Source organism: Gorilla gorilla, chromosome X (assembly GCF_029281585.2).
Source record: "Gorilla gorilla gorilla isolate KB3781 chromosome X, NHGRI_mGorGor1-v2.1_pri, whole genome shotgun sequence".
Taxonomy (NCBI): domain Eukaryota; kingdom Metazoa; phylum Chordata; class Mammalia; order Primates; family Hominidae; genus Gorilla; species Gorilla gorilla.
Window position 1 is genome coordinate 67544332 of NC_073247.2, and position 22827 is coordinate 67567158.

The window sequence follows — 22827 nt, forward strand, 5'->3', positions numbered from 1 at the left end:
GTTGACTACAGCTGAAGGAACTGCATAGAGACTATGCTATTGCACTCACTGGAATCAAAGCCAGCATACTCTACCCAATCAAGCCCTAGGAAACATCAGCAGGTAAAAGTATCTCCACAGGAAAGACACTTGATAATATTGGAAAAGATAACCATTCCACCTTATGCATGGGTATTAATATAGGGACACAAGACACATGAAAAATCAAGGAAATATGACATTACCAATGAAACACAATAATTTTGTGGTAACTGACCCCCCAAAATGGAAATTTCTAAATTTTTTTAAAAAGTAATTCAAAATAATGACTCAAGAAAACTCAGAAATATACAAGAGTACACAGACACACAATGCAACAAAATCAGAAAAACAATTCATAGTATGAATGAGAAATTGATCAAAGAGATACATATAATGGAAAAGCAACAAACATAAACTGTGGAGCTGAAGAATTCAACCAACGAAATAAATAAGACTGAGAGCTTCAGCAGTATACTAGATCCAGCAGAAGAAAGAATTTTTAAACTTGAGGAATGTGTTTTGAAACAGTCCAGTCAAAAGGAATAAAAATAAAATAATGTAAAAGAGCAAATAATGTAAAAGAGCAAATGAAATAGGTGGTACATCATTAATCAAACAAACTTCTGCATTCTAGAGATTTCAGTAGAAGAGATGGAGAAAAGCACAGAAAGCTTATTTAACAAAATAGTAGCTGAAAATTTCCCAAATTTTGGAAGAGATGTGGATATCCAGATCCATGAAGCTCAAAGGACTCCAGATTCAACCCAAAGAGGTCATCTCTGAGGCCTGTTATAATCACACTGTTAAGACCTAAAGAATTATAAAAGAAACATCAGAAAATTGTCAAGTCACATATAAAAGGATCTCCATCTGACTAACAGCAGATTTATCAGCTGAAACCTTGCAGGCCTAAGGAGAATGGGATGGTATATCAAAGTGCTGGGGAATAAATTGAGATAAAAATGCCATACCCAACAAAACTATTCTTCCAAAATGAAAGAGAAATAAAGTCTTTACCAGACAAACAAAAGTTGAGGAAAGTCACCATCAATTATCTTTACATTAAATGCTTAAGGGAGTGATTCAGCTGGAAGTAAAAATATAGTTACTAACAGGAAATCATATGAAACTATAATAAAGGTAAATTTGTTGTGAAATTCAGAACACTCCATTATTATAAAGTAATATAATTTTTCAAATCTCTATGAAGGTTAAAATCACAATGGTAAGTAATACCTATAGCTACAACAAGTTGTAAGTGGACACAAAATATTAAAACATGCAAATGGAGATACAAAGTTATGAATTTTAAGAAATCCAGAATGTATGCGACCAAACTTATTATCAACTTAAAATAATTTATTGTAACTGTAAGCTTTTCATGTAAGCCCTATAGTAGCCACTAACAGCAAATTACAGCACATAAACATATAAGAAAGGGGAAGGAATACAAAGCTTATTACTATGGAAAACTCCCAAATGACAAACGTAAAAAAATGAGAGGTGAAGAAAGGAACGAAGGATACAAAATATTTAACAAAATGGCCGAAGCTAGTCCTTAGTAACCAATAATAACCTTAAATGTAAATGAATCAAATTCTACAATTGAAACATATAAAGTGGATGAATAGATAAAAAAAATAACCCAGATAAGAAAAACATAACCCAGCTGTATGCTGCCCACGAGAGACTCATATTACCTGTTTTTCCAGTTCCAGTTGTTACTGGAAAAAGAGACTAAGAAGATCATTATATAATGACAAAAGTTGATTCAGCAAAAGGATATAACAATTGTTAATATATAGGCACCCAACACTGGAGCACACAAATATATAAGGCAAATATTAGATATAAATGGAGAGGTAGCCTGCCATATAATAATAGTTGGGGACTTCATTCACTTTCAGCAATGGAATGATTATCTAGGCACAAAATTAATGAAAAATCAGATATAAACTATACTCCAGACCAGGGGTCCCCAACCCCCAGGCCATGGACCTGTACCAGTCCATCGCCTGTTAGAAACTGGCTGCACAGAAGAAGTTGAGTAGTAGGTGAGTAAGCATTACCACATAAGTTTTGCCTCCTGTCAGATCAGCAGCAGCATTAGATTCTCATAGGAGCATGAACCCTTTTGTGAACTGAGTATGCAGGGGATCTATGTTGTGTGTTTCTTATGAGACTCTAACTAATGCCTGATGATCTAAGGTGGACCAGCTTCATCTCAAAACCATCTCACTCCACAGTGCATGTAAAAATTGTCTCCCATGAAACCACTTCCTGGTGCCAAAAAGTTTGGGGATCACTGCTCTAGACTAAATGGTACTAATAGACATTTACAGAACATTCCACCCAACAGCTGCAGAATACACATTCTTGTCAACAGCACATGGAAGTTACTCCAGGATACATCATATGTTTGGCCACAAATAAGTATCAAAAATTTGTTGGTTTTTTATTTTACTTTATTTTCAACTTTTATTTTAGATTGAGGGAGTACATATGCAGGTTTCTTGCAAAGGTCTATTGCATGATGCTAAGGTTTGTCATATAATTGAACCTGTCACCCAGCTAGTGAGCATAGCTCCCAATAGGTACATTTTTGACCCTTGCCCCCTTCAAACTCTCCCCAAGCTTATAGTCTCCTGTGTCTATTTTTCTAAACTCTATGTCCATGTGTACACAATGTTTAGCTCCCACTTATAAGTGAGAACATGCGGTATTTCGTTTTCTGTCTGTGTTAGTTTGCTTAGGATATTGGCCTCCAGCTGCATCCATGCTTCTGCAAATGAATTCATTCTTTTCTATGGGCTGCATAGTACTCTGTGATACCACATTTTCTTTATCCAATCCACCATTGATGGGCACCTAGTTTGATTCCATGTCTTTCCTATTATGAATAGTGCTGCTGTAGACGTGTAGGTGCATGTGTCTTTTAGGTAGAGCAATATTTGGCTTTCAATATATACCCAGTGATGGGATGATTGGGTTGGATCACAGTTCTATTTTTTTTGGGGGGGTGGTTACTTTCAACTTTTACTTCAGAAACAGGGGATACATGTGCAAGGTTTCTAAAAAGGTATATTACATGATGCTGAGGTTTGAGGTATGATTGAACCTGTTACCCAGGTAGTGAGCATAGTATTTGATAGGTTTTCCACCATTAACACTTTCCCTTTTATCCTCACCTTGTAGCCCCCAATGTCTACTGTTCCTATCATTATGTCAATGTTTACCCAATGTTTAATTTACACTTATAAGTAAGAAGATGCGGTCTTTGGTTTTTTAATTTCTGCATTAATCCACTTAGAATAATGGCCTCAGGCTGCATTAATGTTGCTGCAAAGGTCATGATTTTCTTCTTTTTTTGGCTGCATAATATTCCATCATGTATATGTATCACATTTTTAATACAATCCACAGTTGATGGATATCTATTTTGAATCTATGTCTTTTTTATTGTGAATAGTGCTGTGATGAACATACAGATCCATGTATCTTCTTGGTAGAATGATTTGTATTCCATTGGGTATATACCCAGTAATAGTATTGATAGGTGGAATAGTAGTTCTATTTTTTAGTTATTTGAGAAATCACCAAACTGCCTTCCAAAGAACTGAACGAACTGACATTCCCACCAAATATGTATAAGCATTCCCTTTTCTCTGCAGTCCTGCCAGCATCTGTAATTTTTTTAACTTTTTAATAGCCATTCTGACTGGTGTGAGATGGTATCTCTTGGTGGTTTTAATTTTTGTTTCTCCAATAATTACAGTGATGATGAGCATTGTTTTTGTGTGTTAGTTGGATACTTCTATATCTTCTTCTGAGAAGCATCTGTTCATGTGTCTTGTTCACTTTTTCATGGGGTTATTTGTTTATTGCTTGTTTTTTCCAAGTTCTCCAATTGAATATCTTTATTTTCATATTCCAGATCATTTGAAAAATTCTTTTATTAGTGGTGACATTTCTTGTTTAATGATTACTTCTCTTCCTAAACAAAAGTAGTAGTAGAATTTTTAACTAATTAATTAATTAGTTTTATTGTGATAAAATATACTCGCCATAAAACTTACTGTGTTAGCCACTTTTAATTTTTTAAATTATTTTTTATTACAATAGGTTTTTGGGGAACAGGTTGTGTTTGGTTACATAGATAAGTTTTTTAGTGGTGATTTCTGAGATTTTGGTGCACCCATCACCCGAGCAGTATACACTGTACCCAGTATATAGACTTTTATCCCTCACCCTCCTCTCACCCTTTCCCTCGAGTCCCAAGAGTCCATTATATCATTCTTATGCCTTTACATCCTCATAGCTTAGCTTCCACGTATGAGTGAAAACCTACAATGTTTGGTTTTTCATTCCTGAGTTACTTCACTTAGAATAATGGTCTCTAATTCCATCCAGGTTGCTGCAAATGCCAATATTTCATTCCTCTTTATGGCTGAGTACTAGTATTCCACGGTATATCATGGTATATCATATTTTCTTTACCTATTCATTGACTGATGGGGATTTGGGCTGGTTCCATATTTTTGCAATTGCAAACCGTGCTGCTATAAACATGTGTGTGCAAGTATCTCTTTCTTATTATAACTTCTTTTCATCTGGGTAGTTACCAAGGAGTGGGGTTACTGGATCAAATGGTAAATCTACTTTTAGGTCTTTAAGGAATCTCTACACTGTTTTCCATAGTGGCTGTACTAGTTTACACTCCCATCAGCAATGTAGAAGTGTTTCTTTTTCAATGCATCCATGCCAACATCTTTTTTTTTTTATTTGATTATGGCCATTCTTGCAGGAGTAAGGTGGTATTGCATTGTGGTTTTGATTTGCATTTCCCTGATTATTAGTGAAATTGAGCATTTTTTTTCATATGTTTGTTGGCCATTTGTATATCTGCTTTTGAGAATTGTCTATTCTCAAAATAGACAATTTTGAGACATTGTCTCAAAATAGACAATGGGGTAATGTCCTTACCCCATTTTTGATGGTATTGTTTTCTTCTCGCTAATTTGTTTGAGTTCTTTCTACATTTTGGATATTAGTCCTTTGGCAGATGTATAGACTGTGGAGATTTTCTCCTGCTCTGTGGGTTGTCTCTTTACTCTGCTGTTTCTTTTGCCATGCAAAAGCTCTTTAGTTTAATTAAGTCTCACCTCTTTATCTTTGTTTTTATTGCATTTGCTTTTGGGTTATTGGTTATGAAATCATTGCTTCAGCCAATGTCTAAAAGGGTCTTTCGATATTATTTTCTAGAATTTTCATAGTTTCAGGTCTTAGATTTAGGTATCTGATCCATCTTGAGTTGATTTTTGTGTAAGGTGAGAGATGAGGATCCAGTTTCATTATCCTAGATGTGGTTAGCCAATTATCCCAGTGCTATTTGTTGAATAGGGTGTCCTTTTCCCACTTTAGGTTTTTGTTTGCTTTGTCAAAGATCTGTTGGCTGTAAATATTTGGATTTGTGGGTTCTCTATTCTGTTCCATTGGTATATGTGCCCATTTTTACACAGTATCATGTTGTTTTGGTGACTATGGCCTTATAGTATAGTTTGAAATTAGGTAATGTGTTGCCTCCAGGTTTATGCTTTTTGCTTAGCTTTGCTTTGGCTATGCAGATACTTTTTGGGTCCCATATGAATTTTGGGAATTTTTCTAGTTCTGTGAAGAATGATCATGGTATTTTAATGGGGATTGCATTGTATTCGTAGATTGCTTTTGGCAGTATGGTATTTTCACAATATTGATTCTATCCATCTATCAGGATGGGATGTGTTTCCATTTGTTTGTTTCATCTATGATTTCTTTCAGCAGTATTTTGTAGTTTTCCTTGTAGAGATCTTTCACCTCCCTGGTTAGGTATATTCCTAAGTATTTTATTTATTTTGCAGCTATTGTAAAAGGGGTTGAGTTCTTGATTTGATTCTCAGCTTGGTCGCTATTGTATAGCAGAGCTGCTGATTTGTGTACATTAATTTCGTATCCTGAAACTTTGCTGAATTCATTTGTCAGTTCTAGGAGCTTTTTGCAGGAGTTTTTAGGGTTTTCTAGGTATACAATCATATCTTCAGCAAATAGTGACAATTTGACTTCCTCTTTACCGATTTGAATGCCCTTTATTTCCTCCTTTTTATCTTCAGCAAACAGTGACAATTTGACTTCCTTTTTACCGATTTGGATGCCCTTTATTTCCACCTTTTGTCTGATTGCCGTTGCTAGGACTTCCAGTACTGTGTTGAATAGAGGTGGTGAGAGTGGGCATCCTTGTCTTGTTCCAGTTTTCAGAGGGAATGCTTTCTACTTTTCCCCATTCAGTATTATGTTGGCTGTGGGTTTCCCATAGATGGCATTTATTATACTGAGGTATGTCCCTTGTATGCTGATTTTGCTGAGGGTTTTAATCATGAATGGATGCTGAATTTTGTCAGATGCTTTTCTGCGTCTATCAAGAAGATCATGCGATTTTTGTTTTTAATTCTGTTTATGTGGTGTATTCCATTTAATGACAGAAGTCATTAACCTGTTTCTATTGAATGATCCCTGCATCCTGGTATGAAACTCACTTGATCATGGTAGATTATGTTTTTGATATGATGTTGGATTCAGTTATCTAGTATTTATTTGTGGATTTTTGCATCCATGTCCATCAGGGATATTGGTCTGTAGTTGTTTTTTTGTTGATGTTATGTCCTTTCTGGTTTTGGTATTAGGTGATACTGGCTTCACAGAATGATTTAGAGAGGATTCCTTCTTTCTCTATATTGTGGAATAGCATCAATAGGATTGGTACCAATTCTTTGAAAGTCTGGTAGAATTCAGCTGTGAATCCATCTGGTACTGCACTTTTTTTTTTTTTTGTAAATTTTTTATTACTATTTCAGTCTCTCTCCTTGTTATTGGTCTGTTTAGAATTTCTAATTCTTCCTCATTTAAGCTGGGAGAGTTGTATCTTTCCAGGAACTTTTCCATCTCCTCTATGTTTTCTAGTTTATGCTAGTAAAGGTGTTCATACTAGCCTTGTGTGATCTTTTGTCTTTCTCTGGTTTGGTTGTAATGTCTCCTGTTTCATTTCTAATTGAGCTTCTTTTCTCTCTTCTTTTCTTGGTTAATCTTGCAACTTGTTGTAATATCATAGACAATGGTTTGGAAGAATTATTATCTTTTTATATATCTATTGGCCATTTGGATTTCTGTTTGCAGGAAGCCTTGATAAAATATTTGGCCCTTTTTTAATTGGGTAGTTTGTTTTATCATTGGTTAATGCTTTGTTTGTCCTATTTAAGAAATATTTGCCCATCCAAAGCCATAAAGATATTCTCTTATTTTTTAAAGATGCTTTATTCATTTTCCTTTGACACTTAGGTTTTTAATCCATTAGAAACAGGTTTTTGTGTATTGTATGAATTAACATTGAAAGTTACTATTTTTCTATATATATATTGAGTTGTGTCAAAAGTTTTTGTGGTAAAGATTATACTTTCCCCACTGCATTGCAGTGCCATCTTTGTTTTAAATCAGATAACAGCAACAAGAGCAAGTGGGCTGGATATTATTCTGTTTCATTATCTTTTTATTTATTTATTTATTTTTTTTTATTATACTTTAAGTTTTAGGGTACATGTGCACATTGTGCAGGTTAGTTCCATATGTATACATGTGCCATGCTGGTGCGCTGCACCCACTAACTCGTCATCTAGCATTAGGTATATCTCCCAATGCTATCCTTCCCCCCTCCCCCCACCCCACAACAGTCCCCAGAGTGTGATATTCCCCTTCCTGTGTCCATGTGATCTCATTGTTCAATTCCCACCTATGAGTGAGAATATGCGGTGTTTGGTTTTTTGTTCTTGCGATAGTTTACTGAGAATGATGGTTTCCAATTTCATCCATGTCCCTACAAAGAACATGAACTCATCATTTTTTATGGCTGCATAGTATTCCATGGGGTATATGTGCCACATTTTCTTAATCCAGTCTATCATTGTTGGACATTTGGGTTGGTTCCAAGTCTTTGCTATTGTGAATAATGCCGCAATAAACATACGTGTGCATGTGTCTTTATAGCAGCATGATTTATAGTCCTTTGGGTATATACCCAGTAATGGGATGGCTCGGTCAAATCGTATTTCTAGTTCTAGATCCCTGAGGAATCGCCACACTGACTTCCACAATGGTTGAACTAGTTTACAGTCCCACCAACGGTGTAAAAGTGTTCCTATTTCTCCACAACCTCTCCAGCATCTGTTGTTTCCTGACTTTTTAATGATTGCCATTCTAACTGGTGTGAGATGATATCTCATAGTGGTTTTGATTTGCATTTCTCTGATGGCCAGTGATGATGAGCATTTTTTCATGTGTTTTTTGGCTGCATAAATGTCTTCTTTTGAGAAGTGTCTGTTCATATCCTTCGCCCACTTTTTGATGGGGTTGTTTGTTTTTTTCTTGTAAATTTGTTTGAGTTCTTTGTAGATTCTGGATATTAGCCCTTTGTCAGATGAGTAGGTTGCGAAAATTTTCTCCCATTTTGGAGGTTGCCTGTTCACTCTGATGGTAGTCTCTTTTGCTGTGCAGAAGCTCTTTAGTTTAATTAGATCCCATTTGTCAATTTTGGCTTTTGTTGCCATTGCTTTTGGTGTTTTGGACATGAAGTCCTTGCCCACGCCTATGTCCTGAATGGTAATGCCTAGGTTTTCTTCTAGGGTTTTTATGGTTTTAGGTCTAACGTTTAAATCTTTAATCCATCTTGAATTGATTTTTGTATAAGGTGTAAGGAAGGGATCCAGTTTCAGCTTTCTACATATGGCTAGCCAGTTTTCCCAGCACCATGTATTAAATATGGAATCCTTTCCCCATTGCTTGTTTTTCTCAGGTTTGTCAAAGATCAGATAGTTGTAGGTATGCGGCGTTATTTCTGAGGGCTCTGTTCTGTTCCATTGATCTATATCTCTGTTTTGGTACCAGTACCATGCTGTTTTTGTTACTGTAGCCTTGTAGTATAGTTTGAAGTCAGGTAGTGTGATGCCTCCAGCTTTGTTCTTTTGGCTTAGGATTGACTTGGCAATGCGGGCTCTTTTTTGGTTCCATATGAACTTTAAAGTAGTTTTTTCCAATTCTGTGAAGAAAGTCATTGGTAGCTTGATGGGGATGGCATTGAATCTGTAAATCACCTTGGGCAGTATGGCCATTTTCACGATATTGATTCTTCCTACCCATGAGCATGGAATGTTCTTCCATTTGTTTGTATCCTCTTTTATTTCCTTGAGCAGTGGTTTGTAGTTCTCCTTGAAGAGGTCCTTCACATCCCTTGTAAGTTGGATTCCTAGGTATTTTATTCTCTTTGAAGCAATTGTGAATGGGAGTTCACTCATGATGGGGCTCTCTGTTTGTCTGTTGTTGGTGTATAAGAATGCTTGTGATTTTTGTACATTGATTTTGTATCCTGAGACTTTGCTGAAGTTGCTTCTCAGCTTAAGGAGATTTTGGGCTGAGACAATGGGGTTTTCTAGATAAACAATCATGTCGTCTGCAAACAGGGACAATTTGACTTCCTCTTTTCCTAATTGAATACCCTTTATTTCCTTCTCCTGCCTGATTGCCCTGGCCAGAACTTCCAACACTATGTTGAATAGGAGCGGTGAGAGAGGGCATCCCTGTCTTGTGCCAGTTTTCAAAGGGAATGCTTCCAGTTTTTGCCCATTCAGTATGATATTGGCTGTGGGTTTGTCATAGATAGCTCTTGTTATTTTGAAATACGTCCCATCAATACCTAATTTATTGAGAGTTTTTAGCATGAAGGGTTGTTGAATTTTGTCAAAGGCCTTTTCTGCATCTATTGAGATAATCATGTGGTTTTTGTCTTTGGCTCTGTTTATATGCTGGATTACATTTATTGATTTGCGTATATTGAACCAGCCTTGCATCCCAGGGATGAAGCCCACTTGATCATGGTGGATAAGCTTTTTGATGTGCTGTTGGATTCGGTTTGCCAGTATTTTATTGAGGATTTTTGCATCAATGTTCATCAAGGATATTGGTCTAAAATTCTCTTTTTTGGTTGTGTCTCTGCCCAGCTTTGGTATCAGAATGATGCTGGCCTCATAAAATGAGTTAGGGAGGATTCCCTCTTTTTCTATTGATTGGAATAGTTTCAGAAGCAATGGTACCAGTTCCTCCTTCTACCTCTGGTAGAATTCGGCTGTGAATCCATCTGGTCCTGGACTCTTTTTGGTTGGTAAACTATTGATTATTGCCACAATTTCAGCTCCTGTTATTGGTCTATTCAGAGATTCAACTTCTTCCTGGTTTAGTCTTGGGAGAGTGTATGTGTCGAGGAATGTATCCATTTCTTCTAGATTTTCTAGTTTATTTGTGTAGAGGTGTTTGTAGTATTCTCTGATGGTAGTTTGTATTTCTGTGGGATCGGTGGTGATATCCCCTTTATCATTTTTTATTGTGTCTATTTGATTCTTCTCTCTTTTTTTCTTTATTAGTCTTGCTAGCGGTCTATCAATTTTGTTGATCCTTTCAAAAAACCAGCTCCTGGATTCATTGATTTTTTGAAGGGTTTTTTGTGTCTCTATTTCCTTCAGTTCTGCTCTGATTTTAGTTATTTCTTGCCTTCTGCTAGCTTTTGAATGTGTTTGCTCTTGCTTTTCTAGTTCTTTTAATTGTGATGTTAGGGTGTCAATTTTGGATCTTTCCTGCTTTCTCTTGTGGGCATTTAGTGCTATAAATTTCCCTCTACACACTGCTTTGAATGCATCCCAGAGATTCTGGTATGTTGTGTCTTTGTTCTCGTTGGTTTCAAAGAACATCTTTATTTCTGCCTTCATTTCGTTATGTACCCAGTAGTCATTCAGGAGCAGGTTGTTCAGTTTCCATGTAGTTGAGCGGCTTTGAGTGAGATTTTTAATCCTGAGTTCTAGTTTGATTGCACTGTGGTCTGAGAGATAGTTTGTTATAATTTCTGTTCTTTTACATTTGCTGAGGAGAGCTTTACTTCCAACTATGTGGTCAATTTTGGAATAGGTGTGGTGTGGTGCTGAAAAGAATGTATATTCTGTTGATTTGGGGTGGAGACTTCTGTAGATGTCTATTAGGTCTGCTTGGTGCAGAGCTGAGTTCAATTCCTGGGTATCCTTGTTGACTTTCTGTCTCGTTGATCTGTCTAATGTTGACAGTGGGGTGTTAAAGTCTCCCATTATTATTGTTTGGGAGTCTAAGTCTCTTTGTAGGTCACTCAGGACTTGCTTTATGAATCTGGGTGCTCCTGTATTGGGTGCATATATATTTAGGATAGTTAGCTCCTCTTGTTGAATTGATCCCTTTACCATTATGTAATGGCCTTCTTTGTCTCTTTTGATCTTTGTTGGTTTAAAGTCTGTTTTATCAGAGACTAGGATTGCAACCCCTGCCTTTTTTTGTTTTCCATTTGCTTGGTAGATCTTCCTCCATCCTTTTATTTTGAGCCTATGTGTGTCTCTGCACGTGAGATGGGTTTCCTGAATACAGCACACTGATGGGTCTTGACTCTTTATCCAACTTGCCAGTCTGTGTCTTTTAATTGGAGAATTTAGTCTATTTACATTTAAAGTCAACATTGTTATGTGTGAATTTGATCCTGTCATTATGATGTTAGCTGGTGATTTTGCTCATTAGTTGATGCAGTTTCTTCCTAGTCTCAATGGTCTTTACATTTTGGCATGATTTTGCAGCGGCTGGTACTGGTTGTTCCTTTCCATGTTTAGCGCTTCCTTCAGGAGCTCTTTTAGGGCAGGCCTGGTGGTGACAAAATCTCTCAGCATTTGCTTGTCTGTAAAGTATTTTATTCCTCCTTCACTTATGAAGCTTAGTTTGGCTGGATATGAAATTCTGGGTTGAAAATTCTTTTCTTTAAGAATGTTGAATATTGGCCCCCACTCTCTTCTGGCTTGTAGGGTTTCTGCCGAGAAATCCACTGTTAGTCTGATGGGCTTCCCTTTGAGGGTAACCCGACCTTTCTCTCTGGCTGCCCTTAACATTTTTTCCTTCATTTCAACTTTGGTGAATCTGACAATTATGTGTCTTGGAGTTGCTCTTCTCGAGGAGTATCTTTGTGGCGTTCTCTGTATTTCCTGAATCTGAATGTTGGCCTGCCTTGCTAGATTGGGGAAGTTCTCCCGGATAATATCCTGCAGAGTGTTTTCCAACTTGGTTCCATTCTCCGCATCACTTTCAGGTACACCAATCAGACGTAGATTTGGTCTTTTCACATAGTCCCATATTTCTTGGAGGCTTTGCTCATTTCTTTTTATTCTTTTTTCTCTAGACTTCCCTTCTCGCTTCATTTCATTCATTTCATCTTCCATTGCTGATACCCTTTCTTCCACTTGATCGCATCGGCTCCTGAGGCTTCTGCATTCTTCACATAGTTCTCGAGCCTTGGTTTTCGGCTCCATCAGCTCCTTTAAGCACTTCTCTGTATTGGTTATTCTAGTTATACATTCGTCTAAATTTTTTTCAAAGTTTTCAACTTCTTTGCCTTTGGTTTGAATGTCCTCCCGTAGCTCAGAGTAATTTGATCGTCTGAAGCCTTCTTCTCTCAGCTCGTCAAAATCATTCTCCATCCAGCTTTGTTCCATTGCTGGTGAGGAACTGCGTTCCTTTGGAGGAGGAGAGGTGCTCTGCGTTTTAGAGTTTCCAGTTTTTCTGTTCTGTTTTTTCCCCATCTTTGTGGTTTTATCTACTTTTGGTCTTTGACGATGGTGATGTACAGATGGGTTTTCGATGTGGATGTCCTTTCTGTTTGTTAGTTTTCCTTCTAACAGACAGGACCCTCAGCTGCAGGTCTGTTGGAATACCCTGCCGTGTGAGGTGTCAGTGTGCCCCTGCTGGGGGGTGCCTCCCAGTTAGGCTGCTCGGGGGTCAGGGGTCAGGGACCCAATTGAGGAGGCAGTCTGCCCATTCTCAGATCTCCAGCTGCGTGCTGGGAGAACCACTGCTCTCTTCAAAGCTGTCAGACAGGGACATTTAAGTCTGCAGAGGTTACTGCTGTCTTTTTGTTTGTCTGTGCCCTGCCCCCAGAGGTGGAGCCTACAGAGGCAGGCAAGCCTCCTTGAGCTGTGGTGGGCTCCACCCAGTTCGAGCTTCCCGGCTGCTTTGTTTACCTAAGCAAGCCTGGGCAATGGCGGGCGCCCCTCCCCCAGCCTCGCTGCTGCCTTGCAGTTTGATCTCAGACTGCTGTGCTAGCAATCAGCGAGATTCCGTGGGCGTAGGACCCTCCGAGTCAGGTGTGGGATATAGTCTCATGGTGCGCCGTTTTTTAAGCCGGTCTGAAAAGCGCAATATTCGGGTGGGAGTGACCCGATTTTCCAGGTGCGTCTGTCACCCCTTTCTTTGACTCGGAAAGGGAACTCCCTGACCCCTTGCGCTTCCCAGGTGAGGCAATGCCTCGCCCTGCTTAGGCTCGCGCATGGTGCGTGCACCCGCTGGCCTGCGCCCACTGTCTGGCACTCCCTAGTGAGATGAACCCGGTACCTCAGATGGAAATGCAGAAATCACCCGTCTTCTGCGTCGCCCACGCTGGGAGCTGTAGACCGGAGCTGTTCCTATTCGGCCATCTTGGCTCCTCCCCCCTGTTTCATTATCTTAATTCTTGTGTCTATATCTACTATAACTGTAGTATAACTACAGGCTGTACTATATCTATACAATCTGTAATTGTATCCCTTTTTCATTCATGATACTGATCATTTTTGTTTTTTTCTCCCTTTTTCTTGATAAGTCTTGTTACGTGTTCATCGATATTATTAATCTTCTCTACAAATAATCTTTTAAATATGTGCAGAACATGCAGGTTTGTTACATAGGTATATACGTGCCATGGTGGTTTGTTGCACCCATCAACCAGTCACCTACCTTAGGTATTTCTCCTAATGCTCTCCCTCCCCTAGCCCTTCACCCTCTGACAGGCCCCCGGTGTGTGATATTCCACTCCCTGTGCCCATATGTTCTCATTGTTCAACTCCCACTTATGAGTGAGAACATGTGGTGTTTGGTTTTCTCTTCTTGTTATAGCTCACTGAGAATGATGGTCACATTTTCTTTATCCAGTCTGTCATTGATGGGCATTTGGGTCAGTTCTAAGTCTTTGCTATTGTGAATAGTGCTGCAGTTAACATACGTGTGCATGTGTCTTTATAGTAGAATGCGTTATAATCCTTTGGGTATAAAACCAGTAATGGGATTGCTGGGTCAAATGGTATTTCTGGTTCTAGATCGTTGAAGAATCACCACACTGTCTTCCGCAATGGTTGAACTAATTTACACTCCAACCAACAATGTAAAAAGCGTTTTTATTTCTCCACATTCTCTCCAGCATCTGTTGTATCCTGACTTTTTAATGATCGCCATTCTAACTGGCGTGAGATGGTATCTCATTGTGGTTTTGATTTGCATTTCTCTAATGACCAGTGATGATGAGCTTTGTTTTGCATATGTTTGTTGGCTGCATAAATGCCTTCTTTTGAAAAGTGTCTGTTCATATCCTTCACCCACTTTTTGATGTTTTTGTTTACTTGTAAATTTGTTTAAGTTTCTTGTAGATTCTGGATATTAGATCTTTGTCAGATGGATAAATTGCAAAAATGTTCTCCTATTCTGTAGGTTGCCTGCTCAAACTGATGACAGTTTCTTTTGCTGTGCAGAAGCTCTTTAATTAGATCCCATTTGTCAATTTTAGCTTCTGTTGCCATTGCTTTTGGTGTTTTAGTCATGAAGTCTTTGCCCATGCCTATGTCCTGAATGGTATTGCCCAGGTTTTCTTCTAGGATTTTTATGGTTTTAGGTCTTACATTTAAGTCTTTAATCCATGTTGAGTTAATTTTTGTATAAGGTGTAGGAATTGATCCAGTTTCAGTTTTCCACATATGGCTAGCCAGTTTTCCCAGCACCATTTATTAAATAGGAAATCCTTTTTCCATTTCTTGTTTTTGTTCAGGTTTGTCAAAGACTAGATTGTAGTAGATGTGTGGCATTATATCTGAGGGCTCTGTTCTGTTCCATTGGTCTATATCTGTGTTTTGGTACCAGTACCATGCTGTTTTGGTTACTGTAGCCTTGTAATATTGTTTTAAGCCAGGTAGCCTGATGCCTCCACCTTTGTTCTTTTTACTTAGGATTGTCTTGGCTAAATGGGCTCATTTTGTTCCACATGAAATTTAAAGTAGTTTTTTCTAATTCTGTGAAGAAAGTCAATGGTAGCTTGATACGGATAGTATTGAATCTATAAATTACTTTGGGTAGTATGGCCATTTTTACAGTATTGATTCTTGCTATCCATGAGCATGAAATGTTTTTCCACTTGTTTGTGTCCTCTCTTATTTCCTTGAGCAGTGGTTTGTACTTCTCCTTGAAGAGGTCCTTCACATCCCGTGTAAGTTGTATTCGTAGATATTTTATTTTCTTTTTAGCAATTGTGAATGAGCGCTCACTCATGATTTGGATATCTATTATTGGTATATTGGAATGCTTGTGATTTTTGCACATTGATTTTGTATCCTGAGACTTTGCTAAAGTTGCTTATCAGGTTAAGAAAATTTTGGGCTGAGAGATTGTAGGTGATCAAGAAAGGCCTTATAGTTTCACTTAAGTCTTGAAATCTGGTTATCCATCTGGCATATTAATCGTGAAATGTATTATAAGCAGAGGAAATGGCATAAACAAAGTTATAAACGAGCATCAAAATAGCCTGTTCTTTGCGGAAAATTGCAAACAATTTGTTATGGCTTCTGTTTAGGTATCAGGTTGCAGAGAGCTTTGTATACAAGCTAAAGGAATTTTGACTTTATCCTCTAGGCCAGTAGATTTTTAAATCTGTATTCTAACTAGTCCTTTTCCATATAGGCTCTGCAGACCCTTAGAACCATCCCCAGAAAGAGAGAATAGTCTAATAAGTAGGGACCCTGTTTCCATCAGAGTAGCTCTGGTTTTGCCTGTTTTATATTGAAGTTCTTCGTTGGACTCTATTAGGAAAAAAAATTCACTGCTTTTAAGAGAGCTAGTAAAATTGTGAAACCACTGCAATGAGATATAAGAAGGCCTGAAAAGTTTTAACCAGGAGAAAAAAGATTTAAGATAGATTAAACACCATAATGAAATACAACATGCAGGGATCATGTCTTATTTTGGGCAGCTAACCTGACTGTCTATCCTTTCAGGTGTGGTTCCCAACAAAGGTCAGTTTCCCTTGGCTGTGGGAGCCCAGCAGTTGTTTCTGTGCACTGGTCCTATGTGCCGCTATGCTGAAGACCTGGCCCCCATGTTGAAGGTCATGGCAGGACCTGGGATCAAAAGGTATGTTCATTTATTTTTATTTCCTTGGACTCTTATCCTGACATTCATTCTCTCTTTGTTTATTAGTGTCATAGAGGTAGACTTTCAGTCCTCAAGCAAATAATTATTACAGGTTTTTATGAGAGAGCCTTTATATACTTATATAAATGGATACCATGCTTCACAAATTGGAAAGATGCCATGTAAAAGTATTTTACTGAGAAAATACAAAGAGAGGCCTTATTTTTGGGAAGGAAACAGTGAATCTTTTTGTTGTTCATTTGTGAATTTGTGCATAAGGACTACGTTCACTTTAAGTTCAGCCTTTCTGATTCTTCTGACATCTGTCACCATATACATACTTTCCAATCTCACCTAGACATCAACGCTGCTTGGAAATTGGTTCCCTAGACAGCTCTTTTTAAATATATTTTCTATAGCAGTCATTTCAAATTATTTCCATTTCCAGCAAAACTCTGATCTTCTCCTTTCCTTTACCTTCAAGTAAATAATCCCACATTTTATCTCATAAAAAAATGCAATCTATATGTAACTTACTTCAGTTTCTTACCATCACATTTTTCTAGGTCTCCAGCATTCATTCTTTCTCCTCTTAGAGTGGAGAAAATATCTTTCCATTTTGCTTTAGCATATAAGTAGTTTCAGTTATGCTCTTGATCTTATGTTCTCTTATTCTCTCAGATCTTTGTTCCATTACTTATCTCATCTTAGTATGACTTTAACCTCTCTCTCTCTCTCTCACACACACACACATGCGTGCGCACCCTTCTCATTATTATTAAGCATCCTAAGTGTCTTTCATCTTAAAAAGAGACAACATTTTTTTAGCCCCTTATTCCCCTTAAGCCACTACTCTATGCCACTTTTTGCCCCATTGCCAGATCCTTTGTGTGAATTATTTATACTCATTAACTCTAAATTCTCACATTGCCATCTCATAAATGAATTCACTACAAACTGGTTTTTACCACCAAAATTATTCTTGCCAAGGTCCCTGAATTTTTTTTTTTTGCATTTTTGCTAAGAATAATGACTGCTTCTCAATACTTACCATTCATTACCTCATTATAACTGGTGGCAATATTGATATTACTCCATCATTATTGAAACAAACTCTGCCCTTGGCTCTTGTGATTCAATCATTTTTAAAATTATTTTTAATTTTTGTGAGTACCTAACAGGTGTATATATTTTTGGGCTACATGAGATATTTTGAAGCAGTCATGTAATGCATAATAATCGCTTCATGGAAAATGGGGTAGGTATCCATCCCCTTAAACATTTATCCTTTATGTTATGGAAAATCCACCCTTTTGATATTGCTCCTTTTCCTTTCATCTGCCTTACTGGCTCTTCTTCCTTTGTTCATCTCTTATATATTGGTATTCTAGAAGGACCTGGTTTACTTATCTCTATTCTTTCTACTTACCCTCTCAGAATGTCTCCATCTACCCTTGCCACTTCAACCATTTTCCATACACAGATGATGCCAAAATCTGCCTCTTCAGCTCACTTTTTTCACTTAAGCTAGAGGACTGTCTATTTACTACTACAGGAAGACTGGCCATTTCAGATAACTGAGACTCAATATATCTGAAACTGATATTATTTTTCTTTCAAGCTCCAGAAACCTGATCCACTACTTTGATTCTTATCCAATCCCAGTGACTGGATGACCAAAATCAACCCAGTTGCTAAAGCCTCATTTCCGATTTTTCTCAGTCATTACATCTAAGCAATGCTGAGTCATATTGAAATTACCTACTAATGATTTCTTACATCTTTACATATCTCTCCCTTACCATGGTTATAGTTCTAGTTCAGGCTATAATCATTTCTAGCATGAACTACTACCAAAGCGTTTTGACTTGTCACCACGTCTACAATTTTGATGCATTTCAAACCATTCTCTCCCTTGCAGCTCAAGTACATTTTTTAAATGCAAATCTAAATTCTAAAGGTATAATACTGTTTCTGGCACACAGTGCTCAGGGAAAAAATACTTCATTAGAGCTGAAGCTCAGATGTCAGGATTGAACTATTAAGGACATCTAAATAATTTATTGATGTCAGTTTCTTTTTAATCCTACACAGGTTAAAACTAGACACAAAGGTACATTTAAAAGACTTAAAATTTTACTGGATGGAACATGATGGAGGCTCATTTTTAATGTCCAAAGTGGACCAAGATCTCATTATGACTCAGAAAAAGGTAATTTTAAATAAAATTTGTTTAGGAATTATTTTTAGTCAAAGAGATATCCTTCTGAGCCCTTTACTTCACTTTCTGCCAAATATTTCTGTGTCAGCATACGGAATTAAGGTTTTCAGAACAGTTAAACTAAGGAATTTTGGATGTAATTTTTCATGGTTATTTTAGATATTTTATTTTTTAGTAACGAAATGAGTACTTTGAAAATAAAGTATGATAAATCAAATAAATAAATTGCTTGGAGGTAACCGTCATTAATAATTTCGTATGTATCTATCCAGTGATTCTCCTATGCTAATGTGTAGATGTAAATTTTAGGTAATAGAGACAACATTATATATGCAATCATTTTAGCCTGAGCTTTATTTTAAAATACTTTTATAATCAGATGAAATAATAACACAAATTTGTCTTTTTAAAAGCAGGAGTTCATTTGGGAAAGAAGAATAATAAGGGGAACAGACCTATCAAATTTTAAAAGTAATTTTTAAACTACTATTTAATTTAATAATAATACAGCTTATTACATGGAAACAATGGAAGACAAAGAAGGCCCTTACATAATGGTAAAGGGATCAATTCAACAAGAAGAGCTAACTACCCTAAATATATATGCACCCAATACAGGAGCACCCAGATTCATAAAGCAAGTCCTTAGAGACCTACAAAGAAACAGACTCCCACACAATAATAATGGGAGACTTTAACACCCCACTGTCAACATTAGACAGATCAATGAGACAGAAAATTAACAAGGATATCCGGGAATTGAATTCAGCTCTGCACCAAGCAGACCTAATAGACATCTACAGAACTCTCCACCCCAAATCAACAGAATGTACATTCTTCTCAGCACCACACCACACCTATTCCAAAATTGACCACATAGTTGGATGTAAAGCACTCCTCAGCAAATGTAAAAGAACAAAAATTATAACAAACTGTCTCTCAGACCATAGTGCAAACAAACTAGAACTCATGATTAAGAAACTTGCTCAAAACCGCTTAACTACATGGAAACTGAACAACCTGCTCCTGAATGACTACTGGGTACATAACGAAATGAAGGCAGAAAAAAAGATGTTCTTTGAAACCAACGAGAACAAAGACACAACATACCAGAATCTCTGGGACACATTTAAAGCAGTGTGTAGAGGGAAATTTATAGCACTAAATGCCCACAAGAGAAAGCAGGAATGATCTAAAATTGGCACTCTAACATCACAATTAAAAGAACTAGAGAAGCAAGAGCAAACACATTCAAAAGCTAGCAGAAGGCAAGAAATAACTAAGATCAGAGAAGAACTGAAGGAGATAGAGACATAAAAAACCCTTCAAAAAATCAATGAATCCAGATGCCAGTTTTTTGAAAAGATCGACAAAATTGAGAGACCGCTGGCAAGACTAATAAAGAAGGAAAGAGAGAAGAATCAAATAGACGCAATAAAAAATGATGAAGGGGATATCACCAACAATCCCACAGAAATACAAACTACCATCAGAGAATACTATAAACATCTCTATGCAAAAAAACTAGAAAATCTAGAAGAAATTGATAAATTCCTAGACACATACACCCTCCCAAGAGTAAACCAGGAAGAAGTTGAATCTCTGAATAGACCAATAACAGGCTCTGAAATTGACGCCATAATTAATAGCCTAGCAACCAAAAAAAAGTCCAGGAGCAGACAGATTAACAGCCAAATTCTACCAGAGGTACAAGGAGGAGCTGGTACCATTCCTTCTGAAACTATTCCAATCAATAGAAAAGGAGGGAATCCTCCCTAACTCATTTTATGAGGCCAGCATCATCCTGATACCAAAGCCTGGCAGAGACACAACCAAAAAAGAGAATTTTAGGCCAATATCCCTGATGAACATCGATGCAAAAATCCTAAATAAAATACTGCCAAACCGAATCAAGCAACACATCAAAAAGCTTATCTACCATGATCAAGTGGGCTTCATCCCTGGGATGCAGGGCTGGTTCAACATACACAAATCAATAAACGTAATCCACCATATAAACAGAAACAAAGACAAAAACCACATGATTATCTCAATAGATGCAGAAAAGGCCTTTGACAAAATTTAACAACACTTCAAGCTAAAAGCTCTCAATAAATTAGGTATTGATGGGACGTATTTCAAAATAATAAGAGCTATCTATGACAAACCCACAGCCAATATCATACTGAATGGGCAAAAACTGGAAGCATTCCCTTTGAAAACTGGCACAAGACAGCGATGCTGTCTCTCACCACTCCTATGCAACATAGTGTTGGAAGTTCTGGTCAGGGAAATCAGGCAGGAGAAGGAAATAAAGGGTATTCAATTAGAAAAGAGGAAGTCAAATTGTCCCTGTTTGCAGATGACATGATTGTATATCTAGAAAACCCCATCATCTCAGCCCAAAATCTCCTTAAGCTGAGAAGCAACTTCAGCAAAGTCTCAGGATACAAAATCAATGTGCAAAAATCACAAGCATTCTTATACACCAGTAACAGAAACAGAGAACCAAATCATGAGTGAACTCCCATTCACAATTGCTTCAAAGAGAATAAAATACCTGGGAATCCAACTTACAAGGGATGTGAAGGACCTCTTCAAGGAGAACTACAAATTACTGCTCAATGAAATAAAAGAGGATACAAACAAATGGAAGAACATTGCATGCTCATGGATAGGAAGAATCAATATCATGAAAATGGCCATACTGCCCAAGGTAATTTATAGATTCAATGCCATCCCTATCAAGCTACCAATGACTTTCTTCACAGGATTGGAAAAAGCTACTTTAAAGTTCACATGGAACCAAAAAAGAGCCCACATTGCCAAGTCAATCCTAAGCCAAAAGAACAAAGCTGGAGGCATCATGCTACCTGACTTCAAACTATACTGGAAGACTACAGTAACCAAAACAGCATGGTACTGGTACCAAAACAGAGATATAGCCCAATGGAACAGAACAGAGCCCTCAGAAATAATGCCACACATCTACAGCTATCTGATCTTTGACAAACCTGACAAAAACAAGAAATGGGGGAAGTATTCCCTATTTAACAAATGGTGCTGGGAAAACTGGCTAGCCATATGTAGAAAGCTGAAACTGGATCCCTTCCTTACACCTTATACAAAAATTAATTCAAGATGGATTAAAGACTTAAATGTTAGACCTAAAACCATAAAAACCCTAGAAGAAAACCTAGGCAATACCATTCAGGACATAGGCATGGGCAAGGACTTCATGTGTAAAACACCAAAAGCGATGGCAACAAAAGCCAAAATTGACAAATGGGATCTAATTAAACTCAAGAGCTTCTGCACAGCAAAAGAAACTACCATCAGGGTGAACAGGCAACCTACAGAATGGGAGAAAATTTTTGCAATCTACTTATCTGACAAAGGGCTAACATCCAGAATCTACAATGAACTCAAACAAATTTACAAGAAAAAAACAAACAACCCCATCAAAAAGTGGGCAAAGGATATGAACAGACACTTCTGAAAAGAAGACATTTATGCAGCCAAAAGACACATGAAAAAATACTCATCATCACTGGCCATCAGAGAAATGCAAATCAAAACCACAATGACATACCATCTCACACCAGTTGGAATGGCAATCATTAAAAAGTCAGGAAACAACAGGTGCTGGAGAGGATGTGGAGAAATAGGAACACTTTTACACTGTTGGTGAGACTGTAAACTAGTTCAACCATTGTGGAAGTTAGTGTGGCGATTCCTCAGGGATCTAGAACTAGAAATACCATTTGACCCAGCCATCCCATTACTGGGTATATACCCATAAAGACACATGCTATTCACAATAGCAAAGTCTTGGAAGCAACCCAAATGTCCAACAATGATAGACTGGATTAAGAAAATGTGGCACATATACACCATGGAATACTATGCAGCCATAAAAAATGATGATTTCATGTCCTTTGTAGGGACATGGATGAAGCTGGAAACCATTATTCTCAGCAAAGTATCACAAGGACAGAAAACCAAATACTGCATGTTTTCACTCATAGGTGGGAATTGTACAATGAGAACACTTGGACACAGGAAGGGGAACATCACACACCGGGGCCTGTTGTGGGGTGGGGGGAGTGGGGAGGGATAGCATTAGGAGATATACCTAATGTAAATGATGAGATAATGGGTGCAGCACACCAACATGGCACATGTATACATATGTAACAAACCAGCATGTTGTGCACATGTACCCTAAGACTTAAAGTATAATAAAA

The 22827-nt window shown here is 37.5% G+C and overlaps 1 protein-coding gene across 1 annotated transcript in view; it reads left to right on the forward strand.

The window, feature by feature from the left end:
* The window catches only part of FAAH2 (fatty acid amide hydrolase 2), a 216202-nt gene that overhangs the window by 81777 nt on the left and 111598 nt on the right, over positions 1-22827 (forward strand). The window contains exons 6-7 of the mRNA XM_004064273.4: positions 16224-16359; positions 18454-18571. Of these exons, the coding sequence (XP_004064321.1) occupies positions 16224-16359; positions 18454-18571 (254 nt within the window). The remainder of the gene's footprint in view (positions 1-16223; positions 16360-18453; positions 18572-22827) is intronic.